General features: G+C 46.6%; 1 protein-coding gene across 10 annotated transcripts in view; it reads left to right on the top strand.

Moving 5' to 3' along the window:
* Gatad2a (GATA zinc finger domain containing 2A) overlaps positions 1-23,137 on the top strand; it is a 90,203-nt gene that overhangs the window by 4,416 nt on the left and 62,650 nt on the right. For 2 of the 10 annotated variants that reach the window (XM_031340048.1, XM_031340046.1), the window contains exon 1: positions 19,564-19,678. The exons of 4 other annotated variants lie outside the window; for them this stretch is intronic. In XM_031340048.1, coding sequence (XP_031195908.1) covers positions 19,572-19,678 — 107 coding nt within the window. In that variant the 5' untranslated portion in view covers positions 19,564-19,571. Of the gene's footprint in view, positions 1-17,338; positions 17,628-19,563; positions 19,679-23,137 lie in introns of those variants that run through there. 4 more of the 10 variants (XM_031340058.1, XM_031340056.1, XM_031340050.1 and 1 more) reach the window with 4 other exon arrangements.

Raw genomic sequence — 23,137 nt, 5'->3', positions numbered from 1 at the left:
AAACCCAGAAGATAAAAAAAGAGCTCTTGACTATCTGTCTGTCTATCTATCTATCTATCTATCTATCTATTTATCTATGAATGAATGAATGACAGAGTTTTTCTGTTCCAGAACTCACTCTGTAGACCAGACTGGCCTTGAACCCAGAGATCTACTTGTCTCTGCTGGGATTAAAGGCATGCCACTATGCCCAGTTTTTTTTTTTTTTTTTAAGATTTACTTATTATTATAAATAGTTACACTGTAGTTGTCTTCAGACACACCAGAAGAGGGCGTCAAATCTCATTACCGGTGGTTGTGAGCCACCATGTGGTTTCTGGGATTTGAACTCAGGACCTTTGGATAAGCAGTCAGTACTCTTATTCGATGAGCCATCTCACCAGCCCTTTCTTTTCTTTTTTAATGTTTATATATGTGTGTTTTGTGTGTATATAAATTAGAGGACATCAGAAAAGGGAGTTGGATCCTCTGGAACTGTGGGTACTGGAAAATGAACCTGGGTTCTATGTAAGAGCAGTTAAGTGCTCCTAACTGCTGAGCTATCTCTCAAGACCTTCTCTCTCTCTTTTTTTAGTGCATCCCATTTTTTTTTAAAGATTTATTTATTGTATATATGTAAGTACACTGTCTCTCTCTTCAGACAGACAGGAAGAGGGCATTGGATACCGTTATAGATGGTTGTGAGCCACTGTGTGGTTGCTGGGGATTGAACTCAAGAACTTCTCTGGAAGAGCAGTCAGTGCTCTTAGGTGCTGAGCCATTTCTCCAGCCTTCTAGCCCTTCTCTCAAAAGGTTACCAGATTAGCCAAGGAGGCTTCACCCTAAGGATTAGTTCTCATTAATTCTAAAGCCAACCCCATCTTTGTTATTGTTCCCAGACTCATGCATGCTAAGCAAGTGCTTTTACCATTCAGTTGCACTGAGCTATATCCTCAGTCTTTAAATTTTTTTTTTTTTTTTTGGTTTTTCCGAGACAGGGTTTCTCTGTGTAGCCCTGGCTATCCTGGAACTCACTCTGTGGACCAGGCTGGCCTCAAACTCAGAAATCCGCCTGCCTCTGCCTCCCAAGTGCTGGGATCAAAGGCGTGTGCTACCACTGCCTGGCTTTAAATAGTTTTTTAAGCATTTTAACTTTTTATTTTATGAGTAGGGTACTTTGCCTGCATATGTGCATCACATTGATATATTCTCAAAAGAGGGTGTTGGATACCTAGAGCTGGAGTTGGAGGTGGTTGTGAGCTGCTATGTGGTGCTGGAAGCTGAACTTGGCTCCTCTGGAAGAGCAGCTAGTATTCTAAACTACTGAGTCATCTCTCCACCTTCCACCCTCAATTTTTTATTGTAGTTGTGGGATAGAATCTTAATATGTTGTTCAGTCTGACCTTGAGCTCACTCTAGCTCAGGAAGGCCTTGATCTTGGAATCCTTCTGCTTCAGACTCCTGAGCAACAGATATTACCTATGGACTCATGTCTAAACACCTTAGAGCCTGGCTAAATTCCACCCTCATTTTTTTGGGGAAGGGTGTGGTTGAGACAAGGGCTCATGTAGCCTCTGGAGTCATGCTTGCTCTGTAACAAGACTGTCCTCAAACTGCTGATCTCTTGCTTCCCATCTTCCCAATGCTGGGAAGAAAGACCAATGCCAGCACACTTGGCTTCCTAACCTAATAACAGCACAGTTGTGATCTGTTTGGGTGGGGTGGGGGGTTAAATCACACCCACATCATAGCAGAGTAATGCCTCCTTTCTGGAGGTGTCCCTTTTGATGCTTTAAAGGGCATGTTTGTCCTAGTTGTGTGGTTTACCAAGTTATAGCAAACTCAGCATGATACTAAAGGTTGGAGCACACTGCTGCCAGGAGGTGTTGAGGGAACTTGAGGGAAAGAGTGAACCTGAGTTAATAGACTAGATGGTCAGCACAAGTTGCTTATGATGCTCATGAGGTTAGGGCCCTGGTTAGGGCCCTGGCCTGGACTCCCAGATGAAAAGATAGTCTGCCAAAGCTAAATATCCTCAGAGAGAAACAAATGTTGGAAGTTTTTCAGTTTTTCTGTGTCCTGTTACCAGATGTGAGAAAGATTTGCTATGTGTTTGCTTTGGCCTTGGCATGGCATCTCCCTCTGTCAAATGGGGTAATTTGTGAGTGAAGGGCAAGTAGAGAGATGCATAACTAATTAGACTGGAGGCAAGATAGAAGATAATGAACTTGAAGAATTGTGGGAAGCCAAAAAGTAGGTGAGCTGTAATCTTAAAGGATCCTATCCTGTTTTGAAACAGTATAGGATGTGGAACAGTTACCTGGTGGGCAGCAGAATCTTGAAAATTGAACCTTTTTGTGGTAATGGTCAGATTTGGGAACAAAAGATGGAAAAGTGTTGTACAAAGGCATTTAACTACACATAATAATAGTACTTTGAGACGACCAGTTGTGTGGCTTAGTGCCCACAAGGAGACTGGAAGTCCCCTGAGCTCTGGGATTCAGCTCTAGAGATTGAGGTGCTAACCCCACTTCTGGGGCTGAGAGAAGACTAGGGCAAGATGGGTTGGGAATGAGAGGGCAGGACAGTTGCATACTCATCTTAGCTTTTTGGGATAGGTACTCACTATGTAGCCCAGACTGACCTTAGACTCAGGATTCTCTAACTTAGGAACCTTGAGTGCTGAGATTACAGGCATGTGTCTCCATGCCCACATAGGATACTCGTTTTTTAGTGGGTTTTTTTCTTAGTAATTAGTGAAAGCCCTGTAATCATGGTGGGTGAATAGTGTGGCAACAGATGGCTAAAACCCAGGGGGGAAATAATGAGTGAAAAATCTGAACCAGGCCCTCCCTTGTTGGAAAAAAGTCAGAGTCTTTTATAGTAGCCCAGGCTGACTTTAAACTGCACACTTAGCCCAGAATGCCCTTCATCACTTATCCTTAATGCTGGAACTACAGAAATAGAACAGTATGTTTAGTGACTTTGGCCTCTTTTTATGGGAGGGGGAGGCAGTATCATAAAATGAGGATTGTCAGTCTGTCATTTTATCTATGTAAACAGAGTATTAATCTGTAGACTTGACCAGCCTTGACTACCTCTGCCTCCTAAGTGCTGGTATTAAAGTCATGCCTGGCTTGACTTGGCTTTTAAGCCCTCCCCTCCCTCAGGATGTTTCTTTGTGTGGCTCTGGCTGTCCTGGAACTCACTCTGAAGACCAGGCTGACCTCGAATTCAGAGATCTGCCTGCCTCTGCCTCTTGAGTCTTTTAACATTTTAAGAAATGCCTACTAATCTTAAACTTTGAAAAAGGTTTTGGTTTGATATATTAAAAACAATTTTTGGGCTGGAGAGATGGTTCAGAAGTTAAGAACACTGACTGTTCTTCTGAAGGTCCTGAGTTCAATTCCCAGCAACCACATGGTAGCTCACAACCATCTGTAATGAGATCTGACACCCTCTTCTGGTGTGTCTGAAGACAGCTATAGTGTACTTAGATGTAATAATAAATAAATTTTTAAAGAACAACAACAAAAAGAACAACTTTTACTTATTTTAGATGAGGTTTCTCACTGGTCACACTAGGGTGGTCTTGGTTGGCCAGGGAGCCCCAGGGATGTGCCTGTGTCCACCTCCCCAGTGCTGAGATTAGAGTGTTCATGGCATTTTAAACCTAGGTTTTAGGGCTAGAAGACAGGGGCTTATTGTGTCATCAAGGTTGGACTCAAACACATAGCAATTCTGCCTTAGCCTCCCTAGTGCTGGAACTATAGGCATGAACCATTATACAAGCTAGTTTATTTATTTATTTTTGGTTTTTCGAGACAGGGTTTCTCTGTGTAGCCCTGGCTGTCCTGGAACTCACTCTGTAGACCAGGCTGGCCTCCAACTCAGAAATCTACCTGCCTCTGCCTCCCAAGTGCTGGGATTAAAGGCATGCGCCACCACTGCCTGGTGCTAATTTATTTTTATTTATTTAATTAAAAACTTACTTATTTGTGTGTGTGTATGTGTGTGTAAAGTAATCAACTTAGGGAATTTACTCTTCTCCTGAAATTACACTGTCTCTTGAGCCACAGATGTTGCTTGTGGATGGTGGCCCCTCTACTATATCTGTTTATCTAACAGGAAAAATTTCAATTTTTTTTTTCCGTTTTACGGATCTTTACAGCAATAAAAAGCCTTGAGTCGTTAGAATCTGTATTGATCTAGGTACTTTTTATTCAGCGTAATGTAACGTGGTTATCAGTTGGTGGGCAGTGCTGAAATGCATGTGGGTCCAAACATTACCTCTGTCCTGCTCCAGCTGAGGAAATGTTGATTTATATAACTGAAATAGCAGGGAAGTCAGGGTTTCCTTCCTGCTGCAGACAGCACTGGGGCATTTGTTCCCTGTGGGATGTTGAGGATAAGAAGTAAGGAGCCTCTTTGGGAGCTGGGGAATGACTACTGTATGGGGTGGAAGTCTGATGAGTGAGGTGTTCTTTGTAATGTCCAGTGTCTTGGCCTGCTCCTGTTTGCAACCTCAGCCATTGTGTGTAGTGCTGTATCACTGAGTGTGGATAGATTCCTGTAAAGGGTACATGAGTACGTAAGGAAGACTTCTAGCCATGCACATGGTGAACACTAATCATCATCCCAGCACTTGGGAGGCTGAGGCAGGGGGATTGTAAGTTCAGCCTTAGCAATATAATGAAACTTCTAACTCTCTGCTCCCCCACAAAAAAAAAAAAGAGCTGCTATCACACGTTTTTCTGTGTTGCCATTAGTAAAGTGGTTTTTTTTTTTTTAAAGGTTTATTTATTATTATACATAAGTACACTGTAGCTGTCTTCAGATGCACCAGAAGGGGATGTCAGGTCTCATTACGGTAGTTGTGAGCCACCATGTGGTTGCTGGAATTTGAACTCAGGACCTTCAGAAGAGCAGTCAGTACTCTTACCTGCTAAGCCATCTCACCAGCTCGGTGGTTTTATTTTTTAAATTACACACATTTAGTTATTGTGGGAGGGCATGTAGAGGACAACTTTTCCAGTGAGTCCTAGGGATCAACATCAGGTTGTCAAGTGCATAAAATGTTTTTATTTATTGAGGTTCTAAGGATGAGATCTTAGGCTCTCAGTCTCACTAGGCAAGTACTGTTACGTTTGAACTGCATCTCCAGCACCATTTAAAATATTTTTTTTCTTTATTTTCTTTCTTTCTTTTTTTTTAAAGATCTTTTTAAAATTATTATTATATGTAAGTACGCTGTAGATGTCTTCAGACATACCAGAAGAGGGCATCAGATCTCATTACAGATGGTTGTGAGCCACCATGTGGTTGCTGGGATTTGAACTCAGAACCTCTGGAAGAGCAGTCAGTGCTCTTAACCACTGAGCCATCTCTCCAGCCCCTTAAATATAGGCTTTTTTTGGGGTGGGGGGTGGAGTGGTCAGGGTTTCTCTGTATAGCTCTGGCTGTCCTGGAACTCACTCTGTAGACCAGGTTGGCCTCGAACTCAGAAATCTGCCTGCCTCTGCCTCCCAAGTGCTGGGATTAAAGGGGTGCGCCACCACCGCCCGACTAAAATATTATTTTAAATTATATTTATTTATTAATTGATTTGTGATTGGTTGAATGATATAAGATCTCACTGTATAGTCTTAGCTTGCCTGGTACTCACAGAGATCCGCTTGCCTCTGCTTCTGGAGTGGTATATGCCACTGGGTGTGGTTCCACACACCATTAATACTAGGATTTGGGAGGCAGAGGCAGGCAGAACCTTGAGTTTAAGGCCAGCCTGGTCTATGGAGTGAGTTTCTAGATAACCACAGCTGCATAGAGACCCTGCTTCAATACTAATTATTTAAAAGAAAATTTATGGGTATGGGTTGCATTAGGATTCTCTAGAGTAACAAAACCTATAGAATGATTCTCCCTCCTACCCCTCTTTATATATCTGGCTGTAGTCCAAATTGTCCAACAATGGTTAGCTGTGAGTGAAAAGAGTAAGAATCCAGTAGTTGCTCCGTCAACAAGACTGGGTATCTCAGCTGGTCTTTAGTATGTGCTGGAGTCTTGAAGTAGGCTCCAATGCCAGAGAAGGAGTGGATGTGCAAGCAAGGCAAGGACAAGCAGGCAAAGAGCAAAAACTTCCTTCTTCCACTGTCCTAAATAAGTTCCCAGCAGGACAGGCCCAGATTAAAGGCATGTCTTCCCTCTTTGAAAAAGTCGGGATCAAGGGCATGGCTTGAGCTTTCTCTCAAAGGTTCAGATTAGAATTGGATTCACTCACTTCAAACTATGAAAAAAAAAAAGAATCTCTCACAGGTATGCTCTTCATTTCTGCATTGTTGTCAAGTTGACAACCAAGAATAGCCACCATATGGGTGTTTGGCTTATATATGCTTCTGTACCATGTATGTTCCTGGTGCCCAAGAAGGCCAGAAGAAGGTTTAGGATCCACTAGAACTAGAGTTAGAGATGATTGTGAGCTGCTGGGAATTGAATTGTAAGAGTAGTCAATGCTCTTAATCATTGAGCCATCAAACTCCAGCCTCAAGATAGAATGCTTTTTAAAAGCAATTTTTTTTTTTTTTTGCATTTGTCATTTATTTACTTATTTATTCTGTATGTGTGTGGGTGTTTAGTGTGTGTAGAGGTCAGAAGCTGAGTATCAACAGTCTGCCCTTTTCTGCCATGTGCGTCAGGGGATTGAGCTCAAACCATTAGGCTTGGGCAGCAAAACCTATTGAGCCATCCTGCCACCCCGTCCTACCTTTAAAAAAATAACTTAGGGCCAGGCGGTGGTGGCCCACGCCTTTAATCCCAGCACTTGGGGGACAGAGGCAGGCGGATTTCTGAGTTTGAGGCCAGCTTGGTCTACAGAGTGAGTTCCAGGACCGCCAGGGCTACAGAGAAACCCTGTCTAGAAAAAAACCTAAAAAAAAAATTAATAATAGTAATAATAATTTAGGGCTGGTGATGTTAGCTCAGTTGTTAGAACACAGCAGAGCATGCACAAAACCCTAGATTCAGTACTTAGCACAGTATAAACTCAGTGTAACTGATGCAGGAGGATAAGGAGTTACTGGTTACATAGAAAGTTTGATGCTTGAATGAGATACAAGAGCCTGGGAGACCTTGTCTTAAACAAATACTTAGTTTAAGTTTAGAAATTGTAAGTGTGAAGTTTGCTGTTTGATGTAATTTTCCTTGCCAGCAAAAACCTCATCAGTGCTTGCTTCCCTGAAGTGAGCGCTGGGTGTCACCAATCCGGAAGTGAGCAGAATGGTGGCTTTCACTGAGCTGCCAGCCCAGCTGCAGACTAGGAGACAAGCCTCAACACCATAGGACTTCCTGGAGGATACCCCTTGATGCTGCAGCCCGTTTCATTGGGAGTCTGGGTGCCTTATTTCTGGGAGGTTTCAAAGTGAAACCTCACTGGTTCTCTAACTTCCTCACCTAGCTTCTGTTTCTTCCCTGGAAACAGAGGCTGGGAGGCTCTGTGGCATTTGTGAGGTTTATGATGGCTGTTGGCAGTAGTTGATTCCTGGCAAGTGGCCAAGAAACCAGAGAATCCGGGGTAGTCAGTGAGAGCAGAATGCTCAGCTTTGAATCTGTGGAAACCACCATGCAGTGTGTTTCTGAGTCCTATGGTATCTCTTCAGGGCAGAGGTATTACAGAAGTTAACAGCTAGCAAAGAAAGCCCTTCTCACATTGAAGTGTTTTTTCTTTTTCTTTCTTTCTTTTTTTTTTTTTTTTTTTTTTTTTTTTTTTTTTGGTTTTTTTCGAGACAAGAGTTTCTCTGTGTAGCCCTGGCTGTCCTGGAACTCACTCTGTAGACCAGGCTGGTCTGGAACTCAGAAGTCCGCCTGCCTCTGCCTCTCAAGTGCTGGGATTAAAGACGTGCGCCACCACCGCCCGGCCTCTTTTCCCTTTTTTAGTGATGCTGAGTGCAGAACTCAGAGATCTGCTCTTGTTAGGCAAGCCCCAAGATATACTGATACTTTCCTACTTGCACCTTCTCACTTGCTTTGATTAATTTCCTCCTGTGTTACCCAGGCTGTCTGGGAGTCCATTTTTCTGTCTCTGCCCGCTTTTGACTACAGGGTACAAGATCTTCCTTTGTTGCCCAGGTTGGTCTTCAAAGCGTGGGCTCCACTGATCTCCCACTGTAGCTGGGTCTGTAGGACCACCTGGTTTTGTTTTGCTTTGTTGTTGTTTTGTTTTTGAGGGTCTTGCTATTTGTCCTTGGCCAGTTTGGAATCTAGGGATCCTTGAGTGCTGCTGGGGTTACCACCATCCTTGGCTGGCCTTAAACTCTCACAGTCCTCCTGTCTCACATCTACAGTTCTGAGATTACAGTGGGCACTACCCTATCAGTTTGAAGAAAAAGAAAATCAAGGCTAGAGAGATGGCCTGATGCTTAAGATCGCTTGCTGCTCTTTCAAAGGATTCAAGCTCAGTTCCTAGCACTCAAGTTGTTCACAGCCACCTGTAACTATAGATCCAACAGCTACTTTTGGCTTCCTTCGGTATCTATAGACTTGGGTTTGGTAATGTACACATTAATCCTGGTGTTTGGGAGGCAGAGGTAGATTGATTTCTCAGCTTGAGGGCAGCCTGTTCTACATAGTGGGACCCTGTCTAAGCACCCCCCCCAAAATTTTTAAAAATATTAAGAAAATCAGACAAGGAAGATATTAGACATTATCATCAATCATCATCATCATCTGACACAGGATCTTTGACCCAAACTCACTATGGAGTCCTGGGGGACCTTGAACTTCTGTACCTCTTGCCTCCATCTTCTCAGTGTTAAGATGACAGGCATGCACTACCTTACCAAGTTTATGTGGTCCAGGGGATACAACATAAGGTTTTGTGCATGCTAATTGAGGGCTCTACCACCTGAGCCCTCAATTACCTGATTACCTGGGGAAGAGGAGGGTTCCAGTAACTTACTTCCTTGTGGTGGATTGTAAAATTAGGAGTGCATAAGGTTTCCTTTGCCCTGGTGTCACTCTGTTCTGTCCGACTAAGAAGGTGCCATCTGACATTGTTGTACTGGGGTGAGGCTGGAAATCTCAGGCTTGACATTAATCTACCCAGGTCAATGATTGGACAGATGTGTTCCTTAAATATGGCTGTGTGTCAGGGCTGGAGTCAGAGAGCAGGTGGGTTCTCATTTAGAGAACACAAGTGGGGTGTGTGAGGGTGAAGAGGAAGAGGGCTGGAAAGGAGAATTCCTGATAGTCCTTTTTCTTTTTGCTTTTTTTTTCATTCCACCCAAACAGTGATTTGGGAGATGGAGAGAAAGGCCCAGACTGGAAATGGCTATGGACAAATCTGGTCACTGTGCTTGTTACTAGCCCCCACCTCTGGGTTCCTGTTGCCCTTGAGGAGTGGATACTGGCTTCCTCTTTATCATTTCTGTTCACTCTGAGAACTCTGTTTAGACTTAGTTCTTGCACCCCAATTTGAGCACAGGAAAACGGTTCATGTTCTTTTTAAAAATTAAGTCATAGCCTTGTTTGTGAGAGGGCCTATACCCACAAACTCCGAGACCCCATGGGGCAGAGTGGACAACCAGAGCACTGGTATCCTGTTGTGCTGGGTTACCATTTGAGAGGCTGCCAGGGAGGTGTGAGGAGAAGCAATATAGGCAGGGTTTGGCAGTTGTGGAATTGGTTCCTTTCTTCCACATTTACATTTTGGGATGGAACTCAGGTCCTTCTCCTTCACTTGTGGAGCAGTTTTTACTGTATGACTGGACCATTGGAAGCCATATTTTCAGCACAAATCTTAAGCACCCCTCCCTTTCAGACTTGAGCTTAAATGTGGACTGTACCTTCTGTTACTTTGTAAAATTAGGTACCCCAGTAAAGGTACCTAATTACAAATGGTCTAGTCTTTGATATTGTGTCCTTGACTTGTAGTGTGGGTATGGGGTATACAGAAGGAGCTCCATTGAGGAGTATATCTGACAATCTGCTTGAGGCTGGCCAGGGTTAAAGCTGCCTGGGAACAAATTAGTTTTGTTGTGTGACAAAACTTTTCAGGGGTGGGGGGAATGCAACACACACAGCCTGCTCACCCCCGATTGGGAATCCTCAACACACCACATATGGATATCACTGAAGCCCAACATGTGTTTTATTGGGGTTAGTTACAGGATTGGAAATGACTCAAAGAGCTGAATTTCACATAGTTGGGAACCTGAAGCACAGTGAATACTTTCCAGGCAGCTCAACAGGTTGGAGAGTGACCTTTCCAGGTGCCTCAGTTGGTCTAAACTATTTTCAGGCAGCTTTCATGGTTTCTGCTTCTTCCAGGCAAGCTGGTCTGGTCTTGGATCCAGTTTAGTTCTGCTTATGAGGGTCCTTTTCAGAGAAATTTGGTCAGTTTCAGGGACTTCCTGAAGCTATTTTGAGTTGTTTATCTTCCTGCTTAAGGAGCTTCCCTGTAGGATGGACTCTTTCAATCTCAGAGGGAGGGAAGGGGAGAAGATAAAGGAGGGGAGGGAAGAGGAAGGGAGGGAACTGTTACATAGCATCTGTGCTGGGCAGCAGGCTGGATATTTGCCATGTGGACTTGCAGTTTCTTGAAGCATGATGGGATGAGTGGGGAAGAACCTTGTTGCATGTGCCCTTGCAGAGACCTTCAAGAGCTCACTGGTCTGACTTGCTGAGGGTCACGGATGTGGCTGGATCTGGAGATACAGAGAATGCTGCAGCAAGGAGGGGAAGATGAGGAAGGTCTGTGTACTCTGAGGCTGGTATTCTGTTTGTTTTTTGTTTGGTTTGGTTTTTCGAGACAGGGTTTTTCTGTATAGCCCTGGCTGTCCTGGAACTCACACTGTAGACCAGGCTGGCCTCGAACTCAGAAATCCGCCTGTCTCTGTCTCCCAAGTGCTGGGATTAAAGGGGTGCGCCACCACCGCCCGACTGAGGCTGGTATTCTAAGGGAGAATGTCTGTATAGCAGAGACACAGTGTGGTCTTTGACTTCCTTTGAAGTCAGTAATGGTTCTGGCATAGTAAAGCCCAATTAGCTGCTGCTGGTGCACACCTTTAATCCCAGCACTCAGGAGACAGAGGCAGGCGAGTAGATCTCTGGGTGTCAGGCCAGTGTTTGGTCTACAGAATGAGTGCCAGGACAGCCAGGACTATACTGAGAAACCCTGTCTCAACAAACAAGCAGGAGGAGGAGGAAGAGAAGGAGGAAGAAGAAAGAAAGAAAAAAGCCCAAGGTTGCTTTCAAAGGCAGAAAGTCTGATGAAATGTGCCTAAGTGTGAGCCAAGATTGAGTGCAAGAAAACTATGTGTGATGGCCTGTGCCTGCAAGACTAGCACCTAGGAAAGCCGAGACTGGATCTCAGTGTCCATTCCATGACCACCTGGGCCCCAGAGGGAGACCCTGTCCCTAAAACAAATAACTAGAAAGTCAAAGTAGATAGGTTGAATCTAGGTCTGTCAGATATCTAGGCTCCTTGTAAGGATCTGAAATCTGTTAGATTTGTCCTGGCATGCTTTTGGACTTTCTAGTTGGTGCAAGTCAAGGTCTAACTCAGTATCCCAGGCTAGCCATCAACACTTAGATATTTAGGCTTCATATTTGACCTTTTAAATGTTTCTTTTGGTGGTTACCTTTCTTTTTTCCTTTGAGACAAGGTCTGACTATGGAGCTGGAGTTCACTTCAGACTTGTAACTCTACTGCATTTGCTTCAGCCTTTTGAAGTTTTGGATTGTACATGTGTGCCACCATACCCAGTGAGGGTTGACTTTTTACATGTATGAAGTTGTTGTCCCTTCTCCCACCGTGTTGGGCATGGCACAGGACTCTAGCACACACTCAGCGAGCATCTGTCTGAGCGGCATCCCAGGTTCAGGGCTGGTCTTGTAGCCTCTGTAGCCTAGGCAGTCCTTCCTCAGCCTCAGGAGGAGATGGAATTCTCCCAACCTCTGCCAGGGGTCCTGGCTTGAAGAGACATCTTCCCACTCTCAGGCTCCTGAGTTTAAATGATCTTCCCTCCTCTTGAACATCTGGGTCTACAGTCATGTGCTGTCATGTTCTGTTACCAGCCCTATTTTTATTGTCTTGGTCCTGGGGATAGAAGCTAGTTTTTCACCCATGCCCAGCATGAACAATCCCACTAGCCTGGCCCTGCTGCCACTAGTGCTTTTATTTATTTATTTTTTGTTAATATAATATATTTCTCATTCATATATATATATGTTAGTTGGTTGGATGCAGGAGTCATATTTTTCTTCCTACCATGTAGGGTGCCAGGGATTGAACTCAGATTGTCAGGCTTGGCAGCAAGCATCTTTACCCAAATGACAGCTTGAAGCTGACATTTTTAGTCCTTTTTCCAGGTATTTTATTGTAGCTGGCTCCAGCATGCCTCTCTATTATTCTGGATACCTGGAATGCTTTCCATAATTCATCTGATAGGAGCTTCTTCAAATGTCACATTTTTAGAGAGGGGCTTAGCTCTTCCTGTGTGACTCCACCTGCCGGTCTTTCATTTCTTCTTTTACTCTCTTCTCCCCTCATACTGGGGTGCCTCATCCTGCATGCCTTGGTCCTGAAAACCTGCCTGGGGTAGTGAAGGAATAAGGAAAGAACAGACGCACGTACAGAAAAGCTGGGGTCAAGTGGGCTGTGCTTGCTCTGATCCAGGACAGCTACTATATAACAACCTGGCACCTTAGAGTGTTTCTTTTTTCTTTTTGTTTTGTTTTTTGTTTTTGTTTTTCAAGACAGGGTTTCTCTGTGTAGTCCTGGCTGTCCTGGAACTCACTGTGTAGACCAGGCATGTGCCACCATTGCCCGGCTGGGGGTGTTTCTTATGTATAGCACAAGGGGGAGGAATTAGCTAGTCTGAGTAGGAGGTTCAATAGGGGAGCAGTTTCCTTTGCATCCCAGAGGAGGAAGATGTACATGCTAGTTTTTGCAAACTCTGCCAGCATTTAAACTGGAAACATCCCTTTGCTTTGCCATCCCTTTAACCTTACCGTGGGAGAAGGCTTTGCCAATTCCCATTGGCTCCTTCACATGGCTGTGCCCATGCCAACAATACACATTCACCCAGGACTTCATAGACTCCCTATATTGAAAAAAGAACCTAGGGCCTCCACATGAATGGCAAGCCCTCTAGCCTCTACCCCTAACCTAGCTTTAGTTTTCTTTTTTATTTTGAAACAGCATCTATCTAAATGCCAGACTTTGGGAAAGGAATTTCTTGAGGGACCTGATGTTGTCTAAGTTTCCCAAGCTGGCCTTGAACTCACTTTTGTAGCCTAGGTTGCTTCAGCCTCTCTGCTGTCAGAATGGCTAGCTTGTATTCCCAGGCCAGATCGCTCTTTGGTTTTTCTTTTATGCTGCTGGGAAGCAAGGACCTTGAGCTTGCTAGTTATTGGCGTATCACTTAAGCTGCAGCTGAGTCTAGAGTCTTAGTCTCCCCCTTCTTTCTTCCTCTTTCTAGTTTTTTTGAGCCTGGATCTCATATAACTCAAGGTGGCCGTGAACTCCTGATCCTCCTGCCTCTGCTTCCTGAGTGCTGGATGATATTTTTGTACCTGCTGACCTCAGTGTTTCTTTTTTAATGCATTCTGTAAACTGGAACCATTTTATCTTACTCTCCATCAGCTTCTAGAGTATGCTCCTGCTGACCTGTCACCTGTGATGTTTTTGTTCTCTAAGTTCTTGACCATCAGTTAGGAATGCATTTTAAGTTTTGTTCACCAAAAACTTGAATGGAACTTTCAGTAGAATAGAAAAGTGCAATGTCAAGCTGGGTGTGGTGTTTCACACCTTTAAACCCAGCACTTAGGAGGCAGAGGTAGGTAGGTGTACCTTTGAGTTTGAGGCCAGCCTGTTCTACAAAGCAAGTTCCAGGACAGCCAGGGCTACACAGAATGACTGTATCTTGAAAAACCAGGGGTGACGGGCAGAGATGGACAGAGACTGACAGGAGGAAGAAGAGGAGAAGAAAGAGAGGGAAGAAAGAAGGAAAGAAAGGTACAGTGTCTCCAGCATTAAGCATGGTTGCTGTGGATTCTTGAGCCAACCCCAGCTTCTGCTATGAAAGGAAACCTGAACATGGGAATTTAGCCCCCAAGTTTTTTTTTTCTTCCCTTCAGTACCTTCATTGTGTAGGAACAAGCTCAGATGTTAGTTTATTTAATAGTGCATTAAAAGATAATTAGACTATTTTTTACAGTGGTTGGGGAGTAAGGAGACTTGGCTATTATTAGCAAAGTTTTTTTTTTCTTTCTTTCTTTCTCTCTCCTCTTCCCTGGGGTTTTGGGCATGCTGGGCAAGGGCTCCACTGTTGAGCTACATCCCCTGCTAGAGAAGTGTTTTGAAAGTTGTTCACTAACAGCTTGTTCTTAGGGCAGAGAGAGCAGAGGAAAACATGGCTGGTAATTAGGGTGTCTGCAGCTTGGTGTTGTGAGCAGCTGAGTGCCTCATGTTTCATAAAAACCAGCCCAGTGTCAGGGCAGGGAGGTTTCCATCCAAGCAGCTAAGCCACAAAAGGACCCCCAAGAGGCTTGCTGCTACTGTCACTGCATCATTTGTGTCCCTAGCTCCATTTCTGTCACAGAAGGATACCTGTTGTATTTTACCCTTGCTCTCCACCCAATACTTTCTCCGCTAGAAAAGTTGACACTGCTCTCTGGAGCAGCTCACCTGTCTATCACCAGTCCACAGTGCTGTGTCATTAGCATGTCACAGCTGATGCCTCTTTCTTTAAACTGGACAGTCACCTTGGTGACTCACAAAGGGCTCAACAGTTTAGACTCTGGAATCCTTAACCTGGCTTGGGGTCTCAGGGCTCCCACTTGACCGCACTTGGTTCAGTTCATTGCTAATGAAGTTGGTGCTGATCGGAACCAGGTGAGGTAGGAGAAGTAACATTTTGCTTGTTTTGCTGTAATGCACACCACCTGATTAATCACTGTGGCTCCAGTGGCTCTTAGAGCAACAGTGCTGTGTGCAGAGGAAGCCCTGGATTCTGCCTACCCATCATCCTTCCTTGCCCAGGGATGGAGCAGGAGGCCCCCTTAACTACACCTGGTCAAGTTTAAGAGCTTTTTGTTTAAGCTGAAACATTTGCATTTCTTTGCCAGCTACCTCGCAGCCACTTGTTATTTTTGTATCTTTTTGATACAAAAAGCAAGATGTTGCTTCTCTCTAAAGCAAGATGTTGCTTTTTTTTGGGGGGGGGGGGGACAGGGTTTCTCTGTGTATCCCTGGCTGTCCTGGAACTCACTCTGTAGACCTGGCTGGCCTCGAACTCAGAAATCCACTTGCCTCTGCCTCCCAAGTGCTGGGATTAAAGGCATGCGCCACCACTGCCCAGCTAAGATGTTGCTTTAAACTTGGAAGGTTTCAGGGTGGGTAGGGGTCAATGACAAAGTTGCCAACTGTGAAACTCCAAAGAAATTCAGAAGGACTTAGGGAAGGTAGTGTTGAGGGCGAGGATTTTTGTAATTTTTCAAATTTGGGGTGAGACCCACTTACAGGTTAGAAGTACTTTGATGTTTTTCCCAACACAACAGAAGCCATTGGATTACATTACAGTTGTTGTGCAGCAACACATTTCAGTTATGTGTGTTACAAAAAAGGGACTTGAGCAGTTTTCAGGAGTCCAGGTGTCTGTCTCATCAATGTTTTAAAGCTGGAATAGGAACATGGCAGGAGTCTGTTTCAATGATTCTGATATTAACAATTGCTTTGTGACACTAGGTTTTCTTTTTTTTCTTCTTAATTTTCATTTTTTCCCCTCAAGACAGAGTTTCTCTGTGTAGCTTTGGCCATAGTACAGGTTGGCCATAAACTCATCCACCTACCCTCCAGGCTTCCTTTTCTCTCTTTCTTCCTTTATTTTTTTATATTAAAATAAACTGATGTGTCATGAGTGTTTTGCCTGCATGTGTATCTGTGTACCACATGTGTGCTTGTTGCCTGAGGAGGTGGAGAGCCTCAATGTGGGTGCTGGGAATAAAACCCAGGTCTTTCAGAACAAGAAGTGCCCTTAATCACTGAGCTAACTCTTTAGCCCTGGGCTTTGTTTCTTAAGGTTTCTTTTTCTTTTTTCTTTTTTCTAAAGATTTATTTATTGTTATATATGTAAGTACACTGTAGCTGTCTTCAGACACACCAGAAGAGGGCGTCAGATCTCATTAGAGATGGTTGTGAGCCACCGTGTGGTTGCTGGAATTTAAACTCAGGACCTTCAGAAGAGCGGTTAGTGCTCTTAACCGCTGAGCCATCTCTCCAGCCTCCAACTGTTTTGTTTGTTTGTTTGTTTTGGTTTTTGAGACAGGGTTTCTCTTTGTAGCCCTGGCTGTCCTGGAACTCACTCTGTAGACCAGGCTGGCCTGGAACTCAGAAATCTGCCTGCCTCTGCCTCCCAAGTGCTGGGATCAAAGGCGTGCACCACCACTGACTGGCTTAAGGTTTCTTTATGATGTGTTTCTGTATGATGAGGACAGAATGCATAAATCCCCTAGAACTAGAGTTATGTAAGCCACCATGTGGGTGCTTGGGTCTTCTGCAAGAGCATCCAGTAGTACGTTTAACTGCTGAGCCATTCTCCAGATGTGTTTTTATAAATTAACAAATTTTATTTATGAGCGTGTGTTTGTGTCAGAGGACAGCTTGTGCATATGGAACTCAGGTCGTTAGGTTTGGTGGCAAGCCTCTTTAAACCACTGAGCCTTCTTGCTGTCCCGAAATAGGTTTCTATGAACTTTGTACTTTCCCTGTTGAAATTGTAAATTGGCTTTAGGTGCTTCATAACCTCCCCAAACTCGCTTCCTTTCTGGTTATTATTGTCTCTTTGGTGTTACTGGAGAGCGTTGAGCGCAGGTTTGCTTTCTTGGGGATTCCTTCTTCTCCAGAGGCACAGGCCAGATGTGGACCGCCGTCCACCTCTGTGTTTGGAGGTGGGTTGGCTAGGTGGGTAGGTTGAACTGTCTGCGGCTCCGGTGGGGGTGGGGACGTCGCTCAGCCGATCGCACCCTCTCACTGGAGGTCAACATCGAAGTTCCTGAGAGGGAGCCTTGCGAGGCCCCAGGCGCATGTCTCAGAGTTACCAGAGGTGGCCGCGCAGGGCTCGGGCGAGGCCAGCGTGAGTCAGCCTTGGGCGCGGCCGAGCTGTGCGCACTAAGCTGGCCATGGCTGAGGGGCGCTTAGCAGCCCAAGTGGGAAACTCGGTCGCTTAGCGCAGCGTCGCCAGTCTTTGGGGCAGGGGGGGGCGGCGCTTCCGGGTAGGCCCGCCCAGCCTCGCCTCCAGGGAACCCCGCCCACAGAAGACCACGCCCACAAGGAGCCCTTCCCTTCCCGGGCCCCGCCCATCCGGGCGCGGGCGGGTGGCGTCGCCTTTAAGAGCTCCCCGGTGTTTTGGGGGCCGCGGGCCGGGCGCGCTGACCTGGTGCGCATGTCCCGGGCGGTGACGCCGGCGCCGGGCTCCATGTGTGCGGCCGAGGGGCGCATTATCTGGCCGGCGGCGCGGGCGGGCGGAGCGGCGGAGCGAGCGCCGCGGGCCCGGGCGGCCCCTCAGGCGCAGCGAGCACGCGCGGCCGGTGCCCCCCGCCCCCAGCCCTGTGGACACGCGCGCTGCCCCTGGGCCCGGTCGGCGCGCGGACGGGTAAGTTCCTAGCAAACTTGGCAAGGCGGGGCGGGGGCGCGGGAAAGTGGGAGCGCGGTCCTATTCGGCTAGCTGCGCTGCGGTTCGCTTCGCCTGCGCCGCTGGAAAGTTCCCCGCCGCCCGCGCACGTGGGGCTGGGGTCCAGGGTCCCGGGTCTCGAGAAGTGGCCGAGCCGCCTCACTGCCTCCTGAGCTTTTCGGGCTGGGAGGCCGCCCCAAGGGGGGCGTTGGGCACACAGCACGTGGGTGAGTGGTGTGGGGTGGGAGTCCACGGCAGGGTCGGGGGTCCCAGCCCGGCGACGGCGTTGAATTCGGCGGCGGCGGCGGCGGTGGAGGCGGCGGAGGATCCCGTGTCAGAATAAGAGTCCCCGCGCGCCCACGCCTGCAGGGCCGCCCCCCCACCGTCCTGCTTGGGCTCGCGCCCTTCCTACTTGACCCCGGGGAGCCTTGGGACCCTTCCCCCTCTCTTGGTTCCTGGCTTCCTCATGGCCCTCCACTTTAAATTTGCCTCCTGGTCTACGATGTGTGGCTCCAATAATTTCTTTTTTCTTCCACCTGGAACGGGTTGGCATCAGTGACTAGACAGCAGCAGCTGGCCTTTTAAAGGGATTAATGCCAAGAATCGGAATTGATCACTTCAACAAGGAAAGGCTTCTGGGCAGGCCTCAGCCGCAGCCGGACACCAATACGGTTCTGCGCTCTCTGGGACCTAAAAATGAATGGGGACCCCTCATTAGGACCTGTATGGCAGCCTGTGGTGTGTGTTTCCTCCCCGCCCCTGCAGTTTAGCAGAGGCTGCAAGTTCTGTGTACCTGACCCACTCACTGCAGGTAGTTCACTCTTATCTTGTGGCTTTGGATTCTTTAGGACAAAGTCCTGGTGAGTCTCCTGAGTCTTACACTTTCTTGATGGCATTAACTTCTTTTTGTCTTCTTGGAGTACGCAGCACTCCCAAGTCCCTGTTAATATGTATGTCCATTCACAAAGCGATAGATAGGAACCTGTTGTGGACATAATCCTGTATGCTGAGCCTGAGTCTCTCTCTTGTTCTCATTGGTTACAACTTTTCTTTAAAGCAACATTACACCACAACACTGTGAATACCCTCTGGTTCTTAGCTTATACCTGGCTCTCAGTGTGCGTGGGCCAAGTTTCCTTTGCAGGTGTAGCAAGTACCAAAAATGATCCTTCAGATGTAGGGTGTGTAACACCTAATTTCCAGTTGAGGAGGAGTAGTAGCTTCTACAGGTCCTGTTGTTCCCTCAGGGCCGCCTAGTGCAGGGGCAGACATGTGACTGCTGTTCCTTTTCTGCATTAGAACTAGGGAATGTTGATGTTTTCAGCTTGTGTGTGAGAATTCCCCCAGCTCCAGGACATGAGGCAAGCTCCTTTTACCTCTGCAGCATTATCTGGTGACAGAACACCATGCCAGCCTTTCGGTGTCTCTGGAGAACAGAATCCAGCTGGCCTTTGCACAGCCACCAAGCTCCTGCTTCAAACCCAGAGTTCTCTAGAGGAAGCAGTTAAGTGTGGGAATTACCCACCCTCTACTACCCACTCTCTGCCCACCTCTCGATCTTCATTTTTTCCCTAAAATGTCTGAAGTATTTTTAAAAAACAATGTCATTTTTTGTATGTTTGTACTCATGAGCATGTGTGGAGTCAGAGGACAACTTTCAGGAGTTGCTTCTCCTTCCACCATGTGGGTTCTAGAGAAAGAGCTTGCATGACGAGGCTTAGGGGCAAGCATCTTTTCCAGCTGATCGCCAGGCCCCAATCCTCTCTTTAATTCAAAGATTGCCTTTCCCCTTGGAAGCTGGGTAGTTCAGGAAATGGGAGCACTTGTGCATTACTGATTGATCGCTATGCCTTGTTAGTTCCACTTTGATGACATTTCTTTAGTGTCATGTCATCTCTATTAATATGTCATTTGGCAGGTCCTGTGATGAAGCATATTATGATGGTGACAGATCTGTGCAGTGTCTGGGTTCAGGCCTCCTTGAGAAGCTTTCTGGAATCTGTTGTGTCTGTGCTGCTCCACCTCCACCCCCAGTAAGGAGCTATTTTGTGTTGGTTTTGTTTCTTTTTGAGACAGAGTCTCACTGCTGGCTTGGAGCTCACTATATAGCCTAGGTTGGCCTCAAACTTGTTACAGTTCTCAGCCCTTATTTGAGTAATAAAACCATTGTTAAGACTCAGATGTTCAGTTCTTCATTAGCTGTCTGACTTGTTCTGCATTCTTTATTCTATGAATTTCTGGCATTGCAAGTAGTGATTTGCAGATTGATTTATTCAGTGCATATCGGTGTGCATACTGTGCCTCTGACTTTATACTAGGACTCCCTGCTTGGGAGAAGTGCAGTGAGATTAGTGGGCCAAGAAAACTTTGAGGGGACAGAAGAAGGGCTGTATGACCTTGTGGGTCTGGTATGGGAGCTTTTCTCTTTTGGGGTCACTAAATAAGCAGAGGTTAAGAATAAGGGAGTTTCTGGGTGAGAGTGCTTGAACTGAAGGCAGCTGGAATTGTTCTCTCCCCCCCCCTCTCTCTTTCTCTCTCTCTCTCTCTCACACACACACACACACACACACACATCCATCCATCCATCCATCCATCCATCCATCCATCCATTCATCCATCCATCTCTGTTGGGTACTGCAGCAGCCCCATCCCCAGTAGGCTTGGCAGGCTGGCAGCTGGTATTTCCCCTGAGAGCAGTGTGACTTATCACTAGGGCAGACAGAGCCCAGGCCAGGACCTGGCTTGCTAGATCTGAACAGACAACTAACTGAAAGGCCGTGGGTGAGCAAGCAGCTCCATGTTCAGCAGTGTTAGCCTTGTCTGAAGAAAATTAAGATCTTGACATGAGTAGTCTTGGTGTCCAGCCCTTCCTGAGAGTTGGGCTTAAGACTGGCTCCAGCACAGCAGCCGAGTGCCTGAGTGTTGAGACTCTAGTGTTTTTGTCCCTTACAGGGAGCGGCAGAACTGTTTTCTCTGCCCTCATGAGTGAAGTAATTTATGCTCAGTGTAAAGAGCTGGGAAGATTATGAAACACGCTGGTAGGTGCAGTCTTAGAGGAGCATGGCTGGGGTTTTCTCCTAAGAACCAGAAGAACAAGTTGTCAGCGCCACAGTTTGAGGCCCAGTGTAGTCATGGTCAGTGTGGATGCAGCTTCAGGAGGCAACAGACTGTCAGGTAGTAGGATTGGCTTCAACGTCACCTGAACAAAGTGGACTCTCTGAAGTACTAAGGCAGTGGTTGAGCTGATCACAGCAAAGTAGATGTTGCCAGTCTTGGGGAAAGAAGAATGCCCATCAGCTTGGCACCCGAAGACTCCTGCCAACGTGGACCAGTCAGGGAGAATGTCAGGCTCAGTCTCCTGTCCCTCCCCCTCCTCGAGCTTTCCAGGCTATATTTGTGACCTCTTTTTGTCTGATGAAAATGTAGGTTACTCTTTTAGAAGACAAAGAATTTATTTTAGTGGAATATCTGTAGGTAGCCTCAGGACAGCCCTCATGTTGCCCAGCCAGGACCTCTTGCTACTTCTGTGGGCTGCACTGGTCCTCTGTCTTCATCTTCGAAGAAGTACTTGTTGTTTGCCAGATGAAATCCTTAGGGATTTTTGTTCCATATTCTGTTCTACTTTCAGTTCTGGGTTCTTTATATGAAAGGGTTGATGTCACCTTTGTCAGGGCCCAGAGCATCCATCTGGGCTGGGGGCGGGGTGGGGAGGGAAGAAAAACTCCTAGCAGGTTGAGGTAGGCACGGGTGGGGGGTGAGATTGTAGGACTCTGGTGGCTACTTTTTCCTCACAGTTAGCAAGGTATCTACCAGATGGAGCTGTGGCTGGAGAGAGGGTAAAGGCCACTTCTTTTAAGGATTTGTTAGCAACATCTCTAGCAGTTCTTTGCAACCCTGAGCATGGTTGCAACTACCCCATCTGGCTAGTTTGATAGGTCTGTTCCTACAGCCTGCCTGAGATGGTGCCTTTGAGTGCTTTAGGCTACTGCATGGCCTGACTTAGCCTGCTCTGCCAGGGTGTGAGCCCCACCTGCCCCTTGCAAGTGACTGGCTGCTGCTGAACCGCCCTTTGGTCTCCTTTTCTGGAAAAGGGGTGGTGCTTTCTATCTGCTTGGAAAGGCTGTGTTGGGAGTTAGTGAGATAAGGAATGCTCACCATCTCTGTGCCTGGGGTATAGACGTGGGCTTCGGCATAGTGGAGTACTGTTAGGGATGCCAGGCAACAGTGCACTCCTGTATGAAACTTCACTCTAGAACTGACCATCAGATGTCTGTGCCCTGTGGAATCTCACCTCAACTTTGTGTCACCGCTTGGCCTCTTGTTCCATCCACATGAAGGAGGCAAAGTCCAAAACCATGAGGAGGTGCTTGAGGGTCACCTTCTGGGTTGTTCTCTGAAGAACTCATCCCCCACCTTTCTCACTTTTTTTTTTTTTTTATTTTTTTTTGGTTATTCTTGGGCCTCTCTGGCAACACCAAGTGGCCAGATTGGCTCTGTCCTTGTCAGGAAAGGAGGCAGCCTTCTTACAGAGCTCAGCACTCTGGCTTCAAGGTGGCCTCTTTAGCTGTCTTTGTCCTGATGTAGCTACTGGTGGGTTGTGGGGTGGTGCAGCACAGTGGCCGCTGGACACACTAGGGTCTTTCACTTTTCTAGAGTCCCTTTTAGAGAGCAGCTTTCTAGGTAGCTCTTCAGCTAGCTGGAGTAGGCAGAGCTGTCTACCAATGCTTCATTTAACCTTTTTCATCTTAGCTGGGCCACCTGGCCACATAGCCTGTTTGGTTTCCTAGCATGGCTGTGAGGAAAATGGGAAGTATCAACCAGTGAATCACTGAGATTCAGCAATTGGGTGGGTGGGTTGGTTCGTTCGTTTGTTCCTTCCTTTTCTTTCTTTCCCCCTCCCTCCCTCCCTCCCTCCCTCCCTCCCTCCCTCCCTCCCTCTCTCTCTCTCTCTCTCTGTCCTTTGGTGGAGTGTTGGGGTTGGGTAGGGTTTTTCTGTACCCTTGACTGTCCTGGAACTCACTCTCAGAGATCTGCTTGCCTCTCTGCCTCAGAGTGCCGGGATTAAAGGTCTTTGCCACCACTGCCTGGCTAGGATCTTTCTTTATTCTTTAAAAAAAAATTTTTTTTGAATATTTATTTATTTTGTGTATGTGAGTACACTGTTTTGTTGTCTTCTGGTGAGTACACCAGAAGAGGGCATCGGATCCCATTACAGATGTTTGTGAGCCACTGTGTGATTGCTGGGAATCGAAGTCAGGACTTCTGGAAAGGCAGTCAGTGCTCTTAACCTCTGAGCCATCTTTCCAGCCCAAATTTTTTTATTTTTGAGACTGGTTACCACTATGTAGCCCTGGCTGGCCTGGCACTTGGTATGTAGACCAGGGTGACCTCTTAATTCCGAGATCTGCCTGAACCTGACTTCCAAGGAGCTCACTACCATGTGTCTGGCTTGTCTTTATGGTGGAATCCCACTACAAGCCAAGGGTGGTGGA

The sequence above is a fragment of the Mastomys coucha genome, unplaced genomic scaffold, assembly GCF_008632895.1.
Source record: "Mastomys coucha isolate ucsf_1 unplaced genomic scaffold, UCSF_Mcou_1 pScaffold22, whole genome shotgun sequence".
Taxonomy (NCBI): Eukaryota; Metazoa; Chordata; class Mammalia; order Rodentia; family Muridae; genus Mastomys; species Mastomys coucha.
This window is presented reverse-complemented; position numbering and strand designations above follow the sequence as displayed.